General features: G+C 38.7%; 1 protein-coding gene across 15 annotated transcripts in view; it reads right to left on the reverse strand.

Annotated features, from left to right (window-relative positions):
- Nucleotides 1-16772, reverse strand: part of ATE1 (arginyltransferase 1) — a 160920-nt gene that overhangs the window by 130089 nt on the left and 14059 nt on the right. For 7 of the 15 annotated variants that reach the window (XR_009597987.1, XM_060404528.1, XM_060404534.1 and 4 more), the window contains exons 6-7: nucleotides 15117-15346; nucleotides 11943-12071 (exon numbers count right to left, since the gene is read on the reverse strand). Coding sequence is in view for 12 of the 15 variants with exons in the window: in XM_060404528.1 (XP_060260511.1) it covers nucleotides 11943-12071; nucleotides 15117-15346 (359 nt within the window). In the remaining 3 variants the exon portion in view is untranslated. Of the gene's footprint in view, nucleotides 1-11942; nucleotides 12072-12991; nucleotides 13121-15116; nucleotides 15347-16772 lie in introns of all 15 variants that reach the window. The other 8 variants (XR_009597988.1, XR_009597986.1, XM_060404533.1 and 5 more) reach the window with 2 other exon arrangements.

Below are 16772 nucleotides of genomic sequence, written 5' to 3' on the forward strand. Positions count from 1 at the left end.
ACACATGAATCTTCACCAAATGATATATTTTAGAAGTTGCAGGTGGTATAATAGGATTTTAAAGAGTAAAATTACACGTTGATGAACCAAACTGAATGGTTTGAGTATTACTACTTCTTTCTTTTGAAAGAACTAATTCTAATATTAAAATTTAAAACATATGACATCTTTTAATTCAAACAAATATAAGAATTAAAATGGAAGAACAAAACGAGGAAAACTATAATTTGCAAATGCTGGCTGGACGAACCAGAAGTATCACTTGTTTGCCCTTGAGCTCAGTGTCTCTGATGCTTCCGAATGCCTTGTCATCGTCCACAGCCCAGCAACTCGTTTAGCTGATGATTATCTAGCCAAGCACCTTTGCCCTGACTTAGTTCTCACGAGCCCCATGTGCTGTTCTCCCCATGCTCACAAACGAGGAACCTGAAGAGCGGAAGCAGAGGAAGCAGAAACCTGCTCCAGGTAGTAAGTGGGGAAGACGAGACTTAAGCCAAGTGTCTGATCGGAGTCCACACTGTTACCCGTGATGCTCCTCAGACTATCTGATATCAATATTCTCATCCAAAATGTCCAGAACGATAAACACACCAAGGCTATCTACTAGTACTGGTATCATCTTCACACTATTCAAGCCAGATCATTTATCACAGGGCACGTCTCTCCTCCTGTAGGTGGTTAATCAAGAATCAGCATCCACTCAGTGCCACGCGTTAAATTTGACACCAAACATCCTGCTCAAACTCTCATTCTTTAGCTTCCAGAAGACAGTATAAGTAGCTACATATTAACTATAAACTATTAATATTAAAGTATACCTCAAGAGATCAGTTAGCAAACTACTCTAGAATTTCAGACATTCAAACCCCAGAAGAAAGCAAAACAGGTTAAAATGAGGACTCAAAAAGGCAGGTCCTAGTGCTTCTGTCCCCAGCGTGCAGAGGAAACCCTCCAGCTCCCTTTCCCATTTTCCCCTTGACTGTTAGTTAACTTCACTAACAATTAACTTGGTGATCCACTCTTCTCTTACACCTGTTCTGCCTTCCTTTAGTTACCCGCTGCTGACCTACTGTGTAATTTGCTCATTTAGTACAGCTACTCTCAAATGACTACCTCTGACCACTCCCTCCCACCCTAGGATGTGAGCGCCACAGGAGCAAGGGAACACTGATCTGACTTACTCACTCATTTGCTGACCAGAGCAAACGCCTCTCAGACACCACAAGGCACACAGCATGTGCTCAATAAATATTTTTACAAACACATCAAGAAACCACAAATTAGGAAGGGCAAGAATGCCAAACTAGACAAACACCGCAAAAACCAAGCACAGAAAGAGAAGGGAAACAGGATGAAATAGAGTCACTTTAGGGGAAAAAAAAGCAGTTAGTGTGAGGGCATGTGGTACACAGCAATGCTGTGAGGGCAGAGCATGCCTGTGGACAGGAGGACCACTGTCACAAGTCTTGCTCAGCGTTCTGGGACAGAAGGCAGGGAAGAACACGACACATTTGGAAAAGACTCATTTCAAATGGTCAGAATACATAAAATCTTAACAATGAAAATGTTTCAATTGTCTGGAAATTTTGCTTTATGTTGAACAGTTCATTCACTGGTGTCAGTTATTTGAGGTTAATTATTTCGGCCCACTTTTATGCTTTCACATGGCAACACCATGGTCTAGTGCAAAAAGCTCTTAAATTTGGAGACACTGCTCTGCCACTCACCACCTGTGTTACCCTAGACAAATTAATTCTCTAAGTAAGAGGAGTGAATCCATACCCTACCCATACCCTCTACACAATCATGAAGGTCCTATCTCTAATGCTTTATGATGCTACGATTTTATGATCTGAGACAAGTTTTGGAAATTCTTGACCTAAAGAAAGAACTTTTAGGAAAAAATGTTCCCACTGCTGGTTTAACTCTACCCCTATGCATCTTCCTCAGAATTAACAGTATGACATGGGGATAGAACCATGGCCTCTGCTCTAATTTAAGTAAATGATTTTACAACCTTGATGATTTAACTATTATTAATAAAAAATGTCATGCAGCACACCTCGAGAGAGATTATGACACAAAACTGTCCTGACTTAGGGGCTGCTCACAGGGGCCGCCTTCTGTCCCAGAACGCCGAGCAAGACTTGTGACAGTGGCCCTCCTGGCCGCAGGCGTGCTCTGCCCTCACAGCACTGCTGCGTACCACATGCCCTCACGCTGCCTTTTCTTCCCCTAAAGTTACTCTCTGTGGCTTTTTTGACTAAATTGTACAAATGTTGCCCTCTACTTCAAGCCCTCTACTTTACTCAAAAAGTAGCCTGAAAAAATATCTTAAGATTTCAAAATGCTCACCCTTTGCCATCACTCAAATTCTATTGATTATGACAGTTAGGTATTTATAAAATAGTATATACCTATCCTATACAAAATTGTCTGGTTCCTCTGCATAATTGAAGGAAAATGTCAGTACAATACACTGAATAAGTTTCTAAACATAGGCTGTTATTATTTTCATATACATAGAGTAAGGCTATTAAGAAGGGAAAACAAATCTGAAAGCTCCTCTCTAGGTTAAGTGCTGGAAAATACTTACATCTTTAACAAGCAAAGAATCATTTGTAATTATCATGTTCAATGCCTCAATGCAAAGTCAGTCTTATAAATGGCAGAAGAAAAACATCCATACTTCTTAGGCTGTAAAGACACACCCCATAGGGACCGAGCCTGATGTTCAGAGCAAACCTGTTCTGTATCTAGAGCACCACCTGGCGGCTGGAGTGAGACAACAGTCTGGTGCTCTCAACACACTACTGCTTCCTCTTAGTTCTCCAGGGGTCAGAAGAGACCCATGGCAACCTTCTATTTACCACGCTTACCGTCTTATCCTTCAGGCCTGACTCTAACACAACTTTCCCCAAAATAAATATCCCTCAGAAGCAGAGGTCTCCTGATGTGTGAGTCTCTCACAGTAAGTTCTCTGAACTAATTTTAGAAAACAGTGCTTTCTGAGAAAGCAGGATAGCATGAAATTACCTCAATCACTGTAACTTTTAAAGTTATGTAAGACTGCCTGATGGAATAAGCAGGAAAAAAAAGTATTTATAGATAAAAGAGCATAATTTCAGGGACAACAAACAAAAGGTGGCAAGCGGAAACAAGGCTAAGTGCTGACAGTGTTGAAGCTGGGCAATGGGCATACGGAGTTCACTGCACTATTATCTCTACAAACGCCTGAAATTTTCCATTTTAAGGTTCTTTATAATATTAAGGTAAAAATACATAATTCAGATTTATTAATCCTAGTGATGTCTCTCAAATAATATGTGAACTTCTTTCCAAAACGGCTTCTTAATCTAAAACTACTGTAAAAAACAAAGTTTGTTCATCTTTTTCTTTTTAAAAAGCCTGTTTAAAGATTTTACAATAAATGGTAAGTGACACCGTTGATGTCATGACTACCTACAAACAAACAGAGAGTAACTGTCTGGTGTTATTCAATTGTGTGCTTGTGGCCTAGGAAAACATTTCCACTATCTTCATCCATAGATTCAAAGAGCGCTGTGTTTCAAACAATCTAAAGAGAAACAAAGATGATGGGCTCTGTGACCTATGCCAGAAAAGTGACTTTACTGTTGACAAAGACATCGAGCAGGGGATAAACCACTTTCATCTCCCACCATCGTATTCTCTTGTTGCCAGCTTGTGAATGTGTGACACAAAAAAAGGGAAAATGAAAACATGGAACAGAGTGACCACGAAGCCTGATAACCTCCTCTGTTTAATTAGATAGAGAACAGCGTGCTTATAGGAGGGAGTTCTCTGTAGTACAGACCTGTGAAAGTGAAAAGCTAAGTCGCTCAGTCCTGTCTGACTCTGCGACCCCGTGGACTTATACAGTCCACGGAATTCTCCAAGCCAGAATACTGGAGTGGGTAGCCATTCCCTTCTCCAGGGGATCTTCCCAACCCAGGGATCGAACCCAGGTCTCCCGCATTGCAGGTGGATTCTTTACCAGCTGAGCCACAAGGGAAGCCCAGTATAGACCTGTAACAGGGACTTATTAAAAGGAGGCAGGTGTCCACTGCAGATAACAAAGCCACAGAACAAGCAGTTCAAGAAAGATCCTTGTGAACAATCCTTGTGAAGAATAAAGTCAGAGAAGTCACAACCCAAAGGCAGCATCTGCCCAGCCCCTCACCCCAACCAAGGAGTGGTCGGCAATGAAGAGGGGGCAGATAGCAACGGTGCCACCAGAGGGCCCTCCCCACATGACACCAGACGCGCCCAATACACTGCCACACAGCGACCTGACGAGCAAATCACTCAAGCCAGGCTTACTTTCCATACTAACCCCAACTGTATCTCAGGCAGTATACAAAGCTGGTTCGTGTCACATGAGCAGAGAATCGCAAGCTTGGTTTTGACTCCTTTTGTTCCGCTTTGTGTTCAGTTGTATACACAGTACCTCCAAATTCAAAAAGAGAGGAAGAGCTGTTCCGTATCAAACTATCTAAGCACTAAATGATACATATTTTTAAAAAAAAGGAGAGATAGGAATATATACTGCTCTTAAAATTTAAATTAAATTCCCTTTAATTCTATAATAATTCAACTATGATATGATATACACACATATAAACACAAAATCACATCACACGATTATCCTACAATGAGGACAGAAAGGGACACAGTGTAAGCCAACCTCTTGAGGACAGACTTCTTATAGACCAGACAAGGTCTAACCTATTGCTGCTTAAGAGTTTTATTAAGGAAATAAGCTGGACTCACTCATTAAATTTAATACAGCAGATCCCTATTCTAATTGAGAAAAATGTTGAGTCATTAAAGACACTCTTAGAAACATTATTTTTAAACCTCATCGTTATAAATATTCCTGGTCAGGACAACAGTCCTGTCGACTTCATGATCCCTTAGATGCTTCGGCTTACTTCTTTCCACTTTTCTGTTCCCATCAGCATCAGTCTCTCACCTGTTTCATTAAATTATATAAAGTATAAATACAAAATTCTTTATATACATTTCAGCTTATGATCACAGAGGTCACCCAAAATAAGACACTTCTTCCTAACATCCTTTCCATACTCTAAAAACTAAGGATACAAAAAAAAAAAAAAAAAATCCACAAAGTCTGAGACCAGCTCGTTTGGGAGTGCTATGGAGAAAGACATTCTCATACTCTGGAGTAAAGACAGTACAACCATGGAGGGAATTTGGCAATAACCAGCAAAATTCTATGAGCTCTTGTCCTTTGATGCACAGGTCAGATCAAGCAAAAAATACACTTCCACCCAAAGGCACAATGACAAAAGTATACTATCTAAAACAGCAGAAGATTAGAAACAAGTTCCAGTCCATTAACTAGGGATTGCGTGAATAAACTACAATACATCCAATCAAGGAAAAATAAAAACAACAAAGAATGATTCAACACACAAAAAGAGATAGAGCAAACAGAGAAAACTAACCCGTGTTGAATCTAGATGATGGAAACAAGGCAGTCAGTACAGCATTCTCTCAATTTCCCTTTGTCTGAAAGTCCATAATAAAATCTAGAAAACCATTCAGCCAATGCCTCAGAATTGTAATGCGACTACTGGAGCTATGGCTACAGCCTGTTCTTCACACAGTTTAGAAGAGCTGAGATCTACTGGCAGTGAATACTATTAGATAATGGTATTATCTATAACATAGTAAAATTTTAGCTAAAAATCCCATATTTGTATCCTATGGAATTACTTGTATTTTGAAAAATAAATATTCTTAAATGCTGGCTTTATATTGCATTATACAAAAGACAGGTCACAAATTACTCCTGCTTTATTTTATCTAGATAGTATTCTGTTTTGAAAATCTGGTATCTACCTGAATGACTGAACACAGTAATGGAAGCAAACGCACAGAATCACTTATGAAGTCTCATACAATCTCACCCCCTGCAATTATGTGCTGCTTTTCTAAAGATGTTACTGAAAAGAACTGACTTGCTGTTCTGGATGTCAAAGCAATCTATATTTATTTATAGCCTCATCAAATCTCTCAAAAAATAACCTACTTCTTGGGGTGCCTAAGTGATTTTATTTTACAGTTACCAACAGAGTTAAAAATGGATTTTCTGCATTGATATGGTTGCTTAAAGTTCCCAAGTTAGTATGCTGACTGTTATTTACTTCAAATGTTTTACAACAACAAAAGCAAAAATGTATTTTCTTGAACATAATTAAATTAGTTTGGCCCATTATATGGACAAAACCACAAAACAGAGCTGCTGCCTGGAGCCAGGAAAGCAGGTCAGATCATTTGAACTTTCCAGAGAACTTTTCTGGCTTTTCTTTGTCTCTGAGCACTGGAATACTAGCTGGTTACTCACGTAGAAAACTGTAGCCAAGTACAAGGAAAACTCCTGCTCCACGAGAGGAATGCCACACCTGGAGACTGAGAAGCCGAGCAGCATGTCCACATCAGTCTCTCTAGGCAGCCAGCGCCACAGAGAGCTGACTCTTATCTGAGAGCAAGAATTTGCCAAGTGAAGGAAGAATTTCTAGGATAAAAAGCCAGCAAGTAAAGGAGTCACCTACAGCAGTGACCATCTCCCTACACAGAACTACCATTAGGGCAGCTCACAGGTCTTAAAATTCCCTCTTAATGAGCCCCAAGTTTAATAATCTACCTAAAAAAGATCAGAACTAGGACCAAGCTCCTGACCAGTGCCTTGTTCATAAAGCGGAAAGGAACGGTCCCCGCTCGCAGCTCCAAAGCATGGACACAAGGGGGCGCAGGAGGGCTGTAAGAACAGGGACGAACACAATCTCTCTCTCTCTCCACTCTTCTCTCTCTCTCTCTCTCTCTCTCAAGCTACTGTAGGCCAGCTGGCTTACCAGAAGGAAAGTGGAAAGAAAAGAGAAAGTGAAGAAGAGCCCTGATGGCTCAGCAGGTAAAGAATCCAGCTGCAACACAGGAGACACAGGTTCAGTCTCTGGGTTGGAAGATGCCCTGGAGAAGGAAACAGCGACCCACTCCAGTATTCTTGCCTGAAAAACCCCATGCACAGAGATGTCTGGTGGGCTATAGTCCAAAGGGCTGCAAAGAGCTGGACACGGCTTGAGCAACTAAGCAGGGGGTCAGGAAAAAACCTCAAAGACTGGCCTCAAGAACTGAAGCTGCAAAGGCAACTAAATTTAATAAATCAAACTACAGAGCAATTTATGCTCCAGGGCACTGTTGAAAATACAGCAACCAGTCAGCAAATGGTGGAGCCTAAGACCTAGATGTGAAACAACAAACACTTTAACTGAGAGATCAGGGAAAGAGACAAAGAGAACACTACTAAAACCACTGTCGTTGTGGGGTGACTGTGCAATGCCCAAGGCTGAGACTCCAGGGAGTATCATCAGAGGCTTCTCGAATACAAATGCATATTCTCCTTTCTTCTCTGATTTTAAAACCAAATGCATCAAACGATACGTATATAATTGCATTGTTGGGACAGTAACATATAGAAAAGTAATATATTTGACAACATTGTAAAGAAGGTGGATGGAAACAAAGGTGAACTGCAGTAAGAAAAGTGTATTAGATGGTAACTCAAATACACAGGAACAGATGAACAGAACCAGAAATGGAAGTTAAGGTTAATTTTAACCAATCATAAATAAATACTTGTTCCTATTTCTCCTCTCAGCTTTATAAAAGACATAAAGTCATATAAGGTAATAACTAAACAACATATATTGAGATCACAACATATATAAATTATAAATAGCACACAAAGTGAGAGGAGGGACTGGAGCTCAACAGCAATAGCATTTTATTCCTCACTGGACTCAAGCTGGCATAAATCTGAAGTCACTCCTGTAAGTCAATAGGTATATGGTAAGCCTAGAGCAGCTGCTAAGAGAACATCTCAAAAAATACATAGTGAAAAAATTAGAGGAATTGAAATCCTACACTAGAAAATATTCGTTTAGCGCAAAAGAAAACAGTAAAGAAATAAAAGAAAGACATGAAACATAAAACAAACGTGAAATGAAGACGTAAATCCAACTCCATCATTAACAACATTAAATATGGATTGATTAAACTTCAGCTAAGTGGAAGAGACTGCTCTCCCTCCAAATTAAAACAAACAAAAAAACAAGACCCAAATACACAGTGACTAAAAGAGACATACCTGAAACTCAAAGACTACAGACTGACAATAAAATAGTATAGATATATCATGCAAACAGGAACCACAAGAAGATGGAATGGCTATACCAACATCAAACAAAATGGATTTTAAAATAAAAAATCCTACTAGAGATACAGATAATCCACAGAATGGGAGATATTTTCTAATCTTTTAAGAATATTCTTATTACTTTAAAATATCTAATATTTTTCTAGTATTTTTTAAATGGGCAAAAAATTTTAAATGGGCTAAATATGTAAACAGACATTTACTCAAAGAAAATATATAAACTGCCCTGAAAAGCATGTGAAAAAATGCTCAGTATCATTAGCTATTGGTGGTGGTGGTTTAGTCACTAAGTCGTGCCCAACTCTTGTGATCCCACGGCCTGTAGCCTGCCAGGCTCCTCTGTCCATGGGATTCTCCAGGCAAGAATACTGGAGTGGGATGCCATTTTCTTTGCAAATCAAAACTTCAATGAAGGCACTTCCCTAGTGGTCCAGTGCTTAAGACCCTGCGCTTCCAACACAGGGGGTTAGGTTCAGTTCCTAGTTGGGGAACGTGCTGAGGTACAGCCAAAAAAATAAACACACCCTCAATGAGATACCACTTCACATCAACTCGGATGACAAAGAATTTAAAAAGGGTAGCACTTTGAAAAACAGTATGGCAGTTCCTCAAAAGGTAAACACAGAGTTTTTATTTACTTATATTTATTTGTTCCTATGACCTAGCAACTGCACTCCTAGGTATATACCCAAGAGAAATGAAAACATATGCCTATTAATACATAAAAACCTGTCCATGAATATCCATAGCAATGCTTTCTATATAAGCCCCAAATGAAAACAACCCAAATGGCCATCAATGGATGAACAGAGAAACAGAATCTGGCATATCCATACAACGAAATATTATTCTGCCACAAAATGGAATGAAGTACTGACACACGCTGCAACATGGATGAAGCCTGCAAACATGCTAAGCGAAAGAAGCCAGTCAACAAGAGACCAGTATGACACAATTTCATCCACCTGAATTGTCCACATTAAAGAAATCCAGGAACAGAAAGTGGAATACGGTCGCCTAGAGCTGTGCTGTCTGAAGGATAATGAGGACTGACCGCTCTGGGGATGAGGTTTCTTTTCTGGATGATGATAACCTTCTGGCGTTAGTGATAATGGCTGCATGACTCTGAATATACTAAAAACCATTCAGTCATATACTTTAAATGGGTAAATTATATAGTATGTGAATTATACTACCAAGGTCCATATAGTCAAAGCACAATTTTTCCAGTAGTCATGTACAGATATGAGAGCTGGACCATAAAGAATGCTGAGTGCTGAAAAAGGGATGCTTTCGAACTGTGGTGCTGGAGAAGACATTTGACAGTCCCCTGGACAGCAAGGAGATCAAACCAATCAATCCTAAACGAGATCAACCCTGACTATCCATTGAAAGGACTGAGGCTGAAACTGAAGCTCCAATAACTGAGCCACCTGATGCAAAGAACCAGCTCACTGGAAAAGATCCCAATACTGAGAAAGATTGAGGACAGGAGGAGAAGGGGATGACAGAGGATGACAAAATTAGATGGCATCATCGACTCCACGGACATGAGTTTGAGCAAACCCCAATGAGACAATGAAGGACAGGAAAGTCCGGTGTGCTGCAGTCCATGGGGTCACAGAGAATCAGACACGACTTAAGTGACTAAACAACAAAACTCTTATAAAGAAATAAAAGCACAGCACAGTCTCGACTTACAAACTACTATCTCATGCTGCTTCTTAGAAACTACATTCAGAGACGTGACAAACTGACCCATACGAAAAACAGTATCACTTCAAACATCTCTGAAAACTCCATATGAATTCAGTTAGATGCAAGATAAATAAAACACTACGAATGAAGTTAAAAAACTTATCAAAGCCAAATATACTCACTTGTATGAAATCAAAGCACTAAACAATCACAAACTTTCCCACCAGTATGAATTTTCTCCAAGTGTGTGATGCTATAAAAGGAATCAATAAGGCAAACCTACGAAAGACTGAAGGCAGGAGGAGAAGGGGACGACAGAGGATGAGACGGTTGGATGGCATCACCAATTCGATTGACATGAGTTTCAGCGAGCTCCGGAGCTGGTGATGGACAGGGAATGCTGGCGTGCTGCGGTCCATGGGGTCACAAAGAGCCGGACACGGCTGAGCGACTAAACTGAACTGATTTGGTTACAATAAAGAAATACACTATGTATTTCAACGTAAACACAAGATCAAATCACGTATTCAGAGTTCCCTACTGCTGATGGTAGTGAATGTAAATGTAAGCTATTTTAAAAAACCTCAAATAAACCTTGAGCCTAAATACAACACTGCCCTAGAGCCTGCCTGGATGTTAAGTGGCCCTTATCTTTTTGGACTTGGCTCAGATGTCACTTCCTTCAGAAAACCCTAAGGTGGCTTTCCTTACTAATCCACCAACTAACTCGAATGGCACTGGAACTGCTTACCCATCTGTCTCCCCAATGGAATGGACTCCATAGAGGCCTGAAGCCCAAAAATGGAGTCGGGGCAGGGGGGAGCAGTCGAAGTTTAGCGGAAACACATCAGATGTGTTCTGGCCCAACTATCTATACCTGGGAAGCAGGCAGGCACAAGGCCAGAATCTCAAGGGTAGTAGGAAAGAGTAATGTGCAGAAAGGAATTAAGACCTCCTGAGAATATCAAAGGAGACCTTCTTGCACCTGGCAGAATCCATTACCTATAAATGCTACCATGCACTGCTACAGGTCTCAAAAGGGAATTTGTGGGAGCACTTCTCAAATCAGAACGTGCATGTGAAATCACCTGGAGACCTAGTTCATAATGTGGACTTTGACTCAGTAGGTCTGAAGGGAAACCTGAGATTCTGTGTTCCCAGTGACACCGATGCTGCTGGTCTGCAGATTACACTTTAACTAGAAAGGCTCTGGGAGACCAGAGTCAGCCTTCTCACAGGGAACATGCAGCATTACCTCCTGCCCTATCAACCATCTTTTTTAAGCTAACATATTCTGTGTTATTAAAAAGACACAAAAATCAAAACTTCAATCCTTCTGCATCTGTTGGCATCTTTCTTCCAAGACATCACCATCCAGCTTTGAAAAGTAAGCAACCTCTTACTCATCTACATATCTGCAGCTGGAACACACAAGCCCTCAATAAAGGCTTGTCAAATGATGCTCTATACGAACAACCTCAACCCTGGGTGATGGACAGGGAAGCCTGGCACGCTGCAGTCCATGAGGTCACAAAGAGTCGGACACGACTGACTGACTGAACTGAACTGATACAAGCTCAAAGTACTCAGTTTCTTCCACGTGCTTCTTGTTAAGCTCTATTTGTTCACTGGTTCATCTTCCCCGTGTGAACATCAATCCCTCGAGGACAGAGACGCCTCCCTGTGGGCTGTGGCACACAGTGCATCTGGTGACGTCGGCTGACAGCCCAACGACTGGTCTAGAAACACGCGACCCTCGGGCTCCTGGAGAGAACACTAAGTAAGAACACATCCTTTTTTTCTGAGGGATTTAAAATGATCACATGTATGGCTCGTTTTCACAAAAGTTCAGGAATACACCCTGCAAGGACCATCAGCTCCACTTAACAGATGGCTCCACTTAAGAAAATGGCATAAGAAGGTTATACAGTATGCTCCTTCACAGACAACCTCAGCATAGGAAAAAATGTTTAGTGAACGGTACCTCGGTCTTCCCACATTCATCGGGCGGATCCTGGTGTATGGCCATTTGATACTTGACATACAAAGAAAATGACTGGCTGAAGGACGACTTGAACTCTGGGTCCTCAAAGGAGACAGGTACTAACCTCACCTTCAGAGCAAGGAAAATACAAGCAAATGCTATTGAAACATCTCTAACTGATGATGTGCTTCTGAAGGTGAGGCTAGAGTAAGATCTCCGCAAATCCACTGCCAAAGCTCAGCACCGGCATTGTTTATAAAATGAGTAAACCTTGGAACAGGCTGACGACCACACAGCCTGAAGCATGAACTTTACACCGATATTTATGAAAAATTTAAACTCACAAGGGCCGGGACAGTTTATTTGGTTTAATTTTTCCCTTTACCCATGTTAATTCTCTTCATATAGCAGAGTCAATATTGTTGCTCACGTAACTGACACTAGCTCTGTCACTTCTACTTATATTAAGGGCTTTTTCCCCTTCCATATTTTTCTTGGGCAATTTGATTTATAAATTATAAATCAAGGACTTCATATGAGAACTTCAATTAAAACATGCTACTATCCATTCTAGTCCTACTCAGTTGTATATGGCCTGTACATCAACAAAGAGTAATTTAGCTATTAGGAACTCTCTCACGGCTTCTACATGGAGATAAAGCATGTTAACTGTGCTGGGCCAAGTGTGGCTACCATAAAAACCGGGATTTTTTAAAAAACTTTTTTTTCCCCCATAAATATTTTAATTTAGAGATCTGTTTTCACTGAGTCTTAAGTAAATGCATCTAAACACGGTGATTTTTAAAATAGAGATACTTCATTTCACGTGCTACCTTCCATGTGGAAATTATACATAAAAGGCCTTAACATGGCCTGTGGTAAAATCTGCACTTTCAGAATGTCCATTATTCCATAGTCCTATCTCTTTGCAGATATACTGCAAATTTAACATAAATAAAATGCACCACAAATAAACCAAGAATTCACACAATGATATCAAATAGAGGGGAAGTTTCATTGTTCAGAAACATTACACTTGCCCTGCTGACCTGGCTCACAGTTGGTTTATCAGGCGGGTCCCTGTGAACAACCATCTGGTAACGTTTATAGACCTGGTAAGACTCCTGAAATGTGGCTTTGAACTGTGAACTTGGTGGAGATGATCTCACCACCCTCACCTTCAGAAGGAGGTAAAAAACAATGTTCATTAATTCATTTATTTATTCCATGGAATATGCATTAACAGTTACTCCCACCCTCAAAGACCCAAATGTTTCAATACAAATATTAAAGCAGAAACATGTAACAGCAATATTTTAACTCTAAAGATCAACTGTTAATAAATAGAGAAAAACGCTATTTCTCCAAATTATAGACTCATTAACAGAGTCTATATAGAACTCATTAAAGGCAGAGGCTCCTGCCCAAATTCTAAGATTAAGCTCTTTGACTGAATTATGTAAGACTGCCTCAGCTATAAAACAACAGATTAGTTCTGGCATTCAAAGCACAGACACAAACAAATACTCTTTAATATTAGCTGTACACAACTCCCCTTTAGTAAAACAATTCAAAAGACTGAAAATGTGAATATATTTTTTGGACACTCATTCATACATCATTAACTCTGAACTTACAACTTTTTAATGTAAGTATAAAAGACAACTTTCAAAAACTGTTCCTATTCCATAGCATACTTTAAAAAGACTCTAAAGTCAGGTTGCTTGTCCGTAAAACTCAAGTTATCATTTTAGTCAAGTAAATAAATTAACCTCTCAGTGCCTTCGTTTCCTCATATGTAAAATGAGGATGCATTACAAGTGGTAACTACATAGTAACAGATGACATTTCTTTAATCTTATTTACTAACCAGTTAAAATATGTTAGCAAAACAGAATAGTAAAATACAAAATCAAATGTAATGTAATAGAAAGGCTTAACTGGAAACTTCTTGTTTGTGCCATGAATTTTTCTCATGAAAGAGTGACACCTAGTGGATTAAAAAAATCCATCCGTTCTGGGTATTATATTAAAAAAAAAGAAACTTGTAACACAAGGAATTTAACCCAGTGCTTTATGATAACCTACAGGGGTGGGAGGGAGGCTCAAGAGGTTGGGGACACAGGTGTCCTTTTGGCTGATTCACACTGTCATATGGCAGAAACCAATACAACTCTGTAAAGCAATTATCCTCCAATTAATTAAGAAACTAAATGCTGCCCACTGAAGACGTGTTCTATTAGGCGAAACCTGCTGCCCTGAACACATTACTAATAAAGCTAAAAAACTCTTCATAAAGTATTTTAAGTGGTAAGTTCCATTCTTTTTACAATTTGGGAAGGAGAAAGTTAATACCAAAACAGAGCAGCCAAGGAATTATAATAATCAAAATTGTCAAAACTTGTGTCTAAGAATATATACTGTCCTAAGGTTTAAACTGCACCAAAGTAAATTTTTAACATCAGGTTTTCAGTGATAACTGATATTATTAGATGATATTAAGCTATAAATTCAAAGGCTGACCAGTTCCTAATCAAGTAGGAGAATATAATGAAGTCATTATAGCAAGTGTTAAAGAAAAAAATTTTATAAATATACCAAACTAATACTGAAAAACCTAGACTTAACCTAGAATGTAAATCGACTTGGGAAAAATAAGAGGAATACTGTAAAACTATCCATATTATGTCTAAACTGTCTAAATTCAGACATATTTATATTTATAATATGTCTAAACTGCTGGCTTGCATAGGTAATAACCATTTTGTTCCCTTGATCAACACCAGAATATCAAAATCAATGAGACAGTGATTTGCCTACTGTAATCTATTTCTTTCACTACCTAAACCAAAACTGCCAAAAATGAAATTTTAAAAAAGTCATTTAAAAATTTTTCACTCTAATGAATAAATTTCAATTAAGGTGTACGAAAAGCCAGAGTACCTCGAATAATAATAACACTAAAACTGGAATTTTCACAACTTTAGTAGCCACCTTTTTAAACCTTACGAAAAAAAGTTTTCCTCAAGAGGCAATTAACTTAGTAAATATTAAGTGCCACTCCATCCCAGTTCACTTTAATTTCCCATTATATAAACAGCAAAACATCAACTGTATAATCCTCAAGTGAAAAGAAACAAGGTAATCGACAAAAAAAAATGTCCTCCAAGGTACCTCTAACTTGTGTGATGCATTCTCTGGTAAAGATTCAAAAATTAAATCTTCAAGCGACTTGGGTTGGTTGGATTTAGTCTTTGGTGGGAGCAAAGATGAGGGCTGACACTGAGCCTGGAAGCCCTCGCGTTCTCCAGCTGGGTCCTGCTGCATGAGTTTCAACCTTTTCCTTTCTTTCCTGATCTCCTTTGCTTTTCGACATGGAGGCTTACTCAAATCTGCCCCTCTCCCTAAAAAGGAATTTTAAAACAGTAGATCAATCACATCTGGCTCCAGAAATATTTTTTAAAAATCTCAAAGGTTCTACAGAATCAGTCCAAAGAGTTCCAATTGTTAGGTTAGCTTTGACTGGAGGTTTCAGAGGTTTCATGGTGTAGACCTCTAAGTCGATCTTTAAATTTATCTTAGAAGAACTGCCAGAGAAAGGAAATAGTAACAGAAACTTCTCAAGCAGCTCTTTGAGACCCCATGGACTATAGCCCACCAGGCTCCTCTGTCCATGAGATTATCCTGGCAGGAATACTGGAGTTGGTTGCCATCTCCTTTTCCAGGGTATCTTCCAGACTCAAGGATCGACCTCGTGTCTCCTGAATTGGCTGGCAGATTCCGAACCACGGAGCCACCGGGGAAGCCCCTTATTTTAATGAAAAAGAGCAAATATCAAGCTGACAACCCTTTAAAATATAAAAAAAGTTTATTATTAAAAACTACAAAATTGAGTCAATACCATTTAACCTAGGAAGCTATTTTCAAGGAATCTATTCCAAGAAAATCACAAGAGATAAAGGCTAACAATGAATACAAATGAAAACTTCAAAATAATCAAGATGCCCAGTTACAGAACTGCATAATTTTTAAAATAAGCAACAGAATATCCCATTTTAATTAAAATTAAAGCCATTTTAATTGCTTTAGAAATTTTAGGGGTTCTCTCATTATTCACTGTTAAAACACTATATATTATACAATTAAATACTTAGGAAAAAATCTGAAATATACCACCACATTAACAGCCAATTTAACGGTTAAAAATGTTTAACAGTTTAAAAATAAAGAAAGGATTTCCCTCTTTTTTTTGTAGTGTTCTCTTTTCTCCCAATTTTCTAACATTACACATAATTTTTTATTTTTTTTTAAACTATTAATAAAGAAAAATGGTTTTATAAAAATTTAGGTTCCTGAAATTCAGTATTCACGAATCATATAAAAATCAATTTTATACAGAAGAAAATTAAGACCAAGAGTGTTAAGAGACAGTCAGAGACCAAGACCTGGTCAAAAGAAAACTAGTTTAATGAGAAAATAGTGATAATGAGATGAAAGTACAACTTCATTAACTCAACTAAAAACAAAATGTACCTTTAAAAAAATGACTTTTAATAAAGCAGGAACAAAAAACTAACTATAATTAGCCATCACTCTATTGCCTTAGAAAATTCATTTTCTTTGGCCAGAGAAATGTGTCATTTCTCAAATTTATATGTCAACCATATCCCAAAAAAACTAGAAGAAAAAAAAAAAAAGACTGCCATTATGAGTCAATAATGTTTCAAATGAGGGTAGGCTCCATGGAGATCTATTATAATATTCAGTCTATATTTGCCTCCTAAATTCTCCAAAATGAAGATTTTTCAAATTATGTAAGCAATTATTGTA

This window comes from Ovis aries, chromosome 22 (genome assembly GCF_016772045.2).
Source record: "Ovis aries strain OAR_USU_Benz2616 breed Rambouillet chromosome 22, ARS-UI_Ramb_v3.0, whole genome shotgun sequence".
Classification (NCBI taxonomy): Eukaryota; Metazoa; Chordata; class Mammalia; order Artiodactyla; family Bovidae; genus Ovis; species Ovis aries.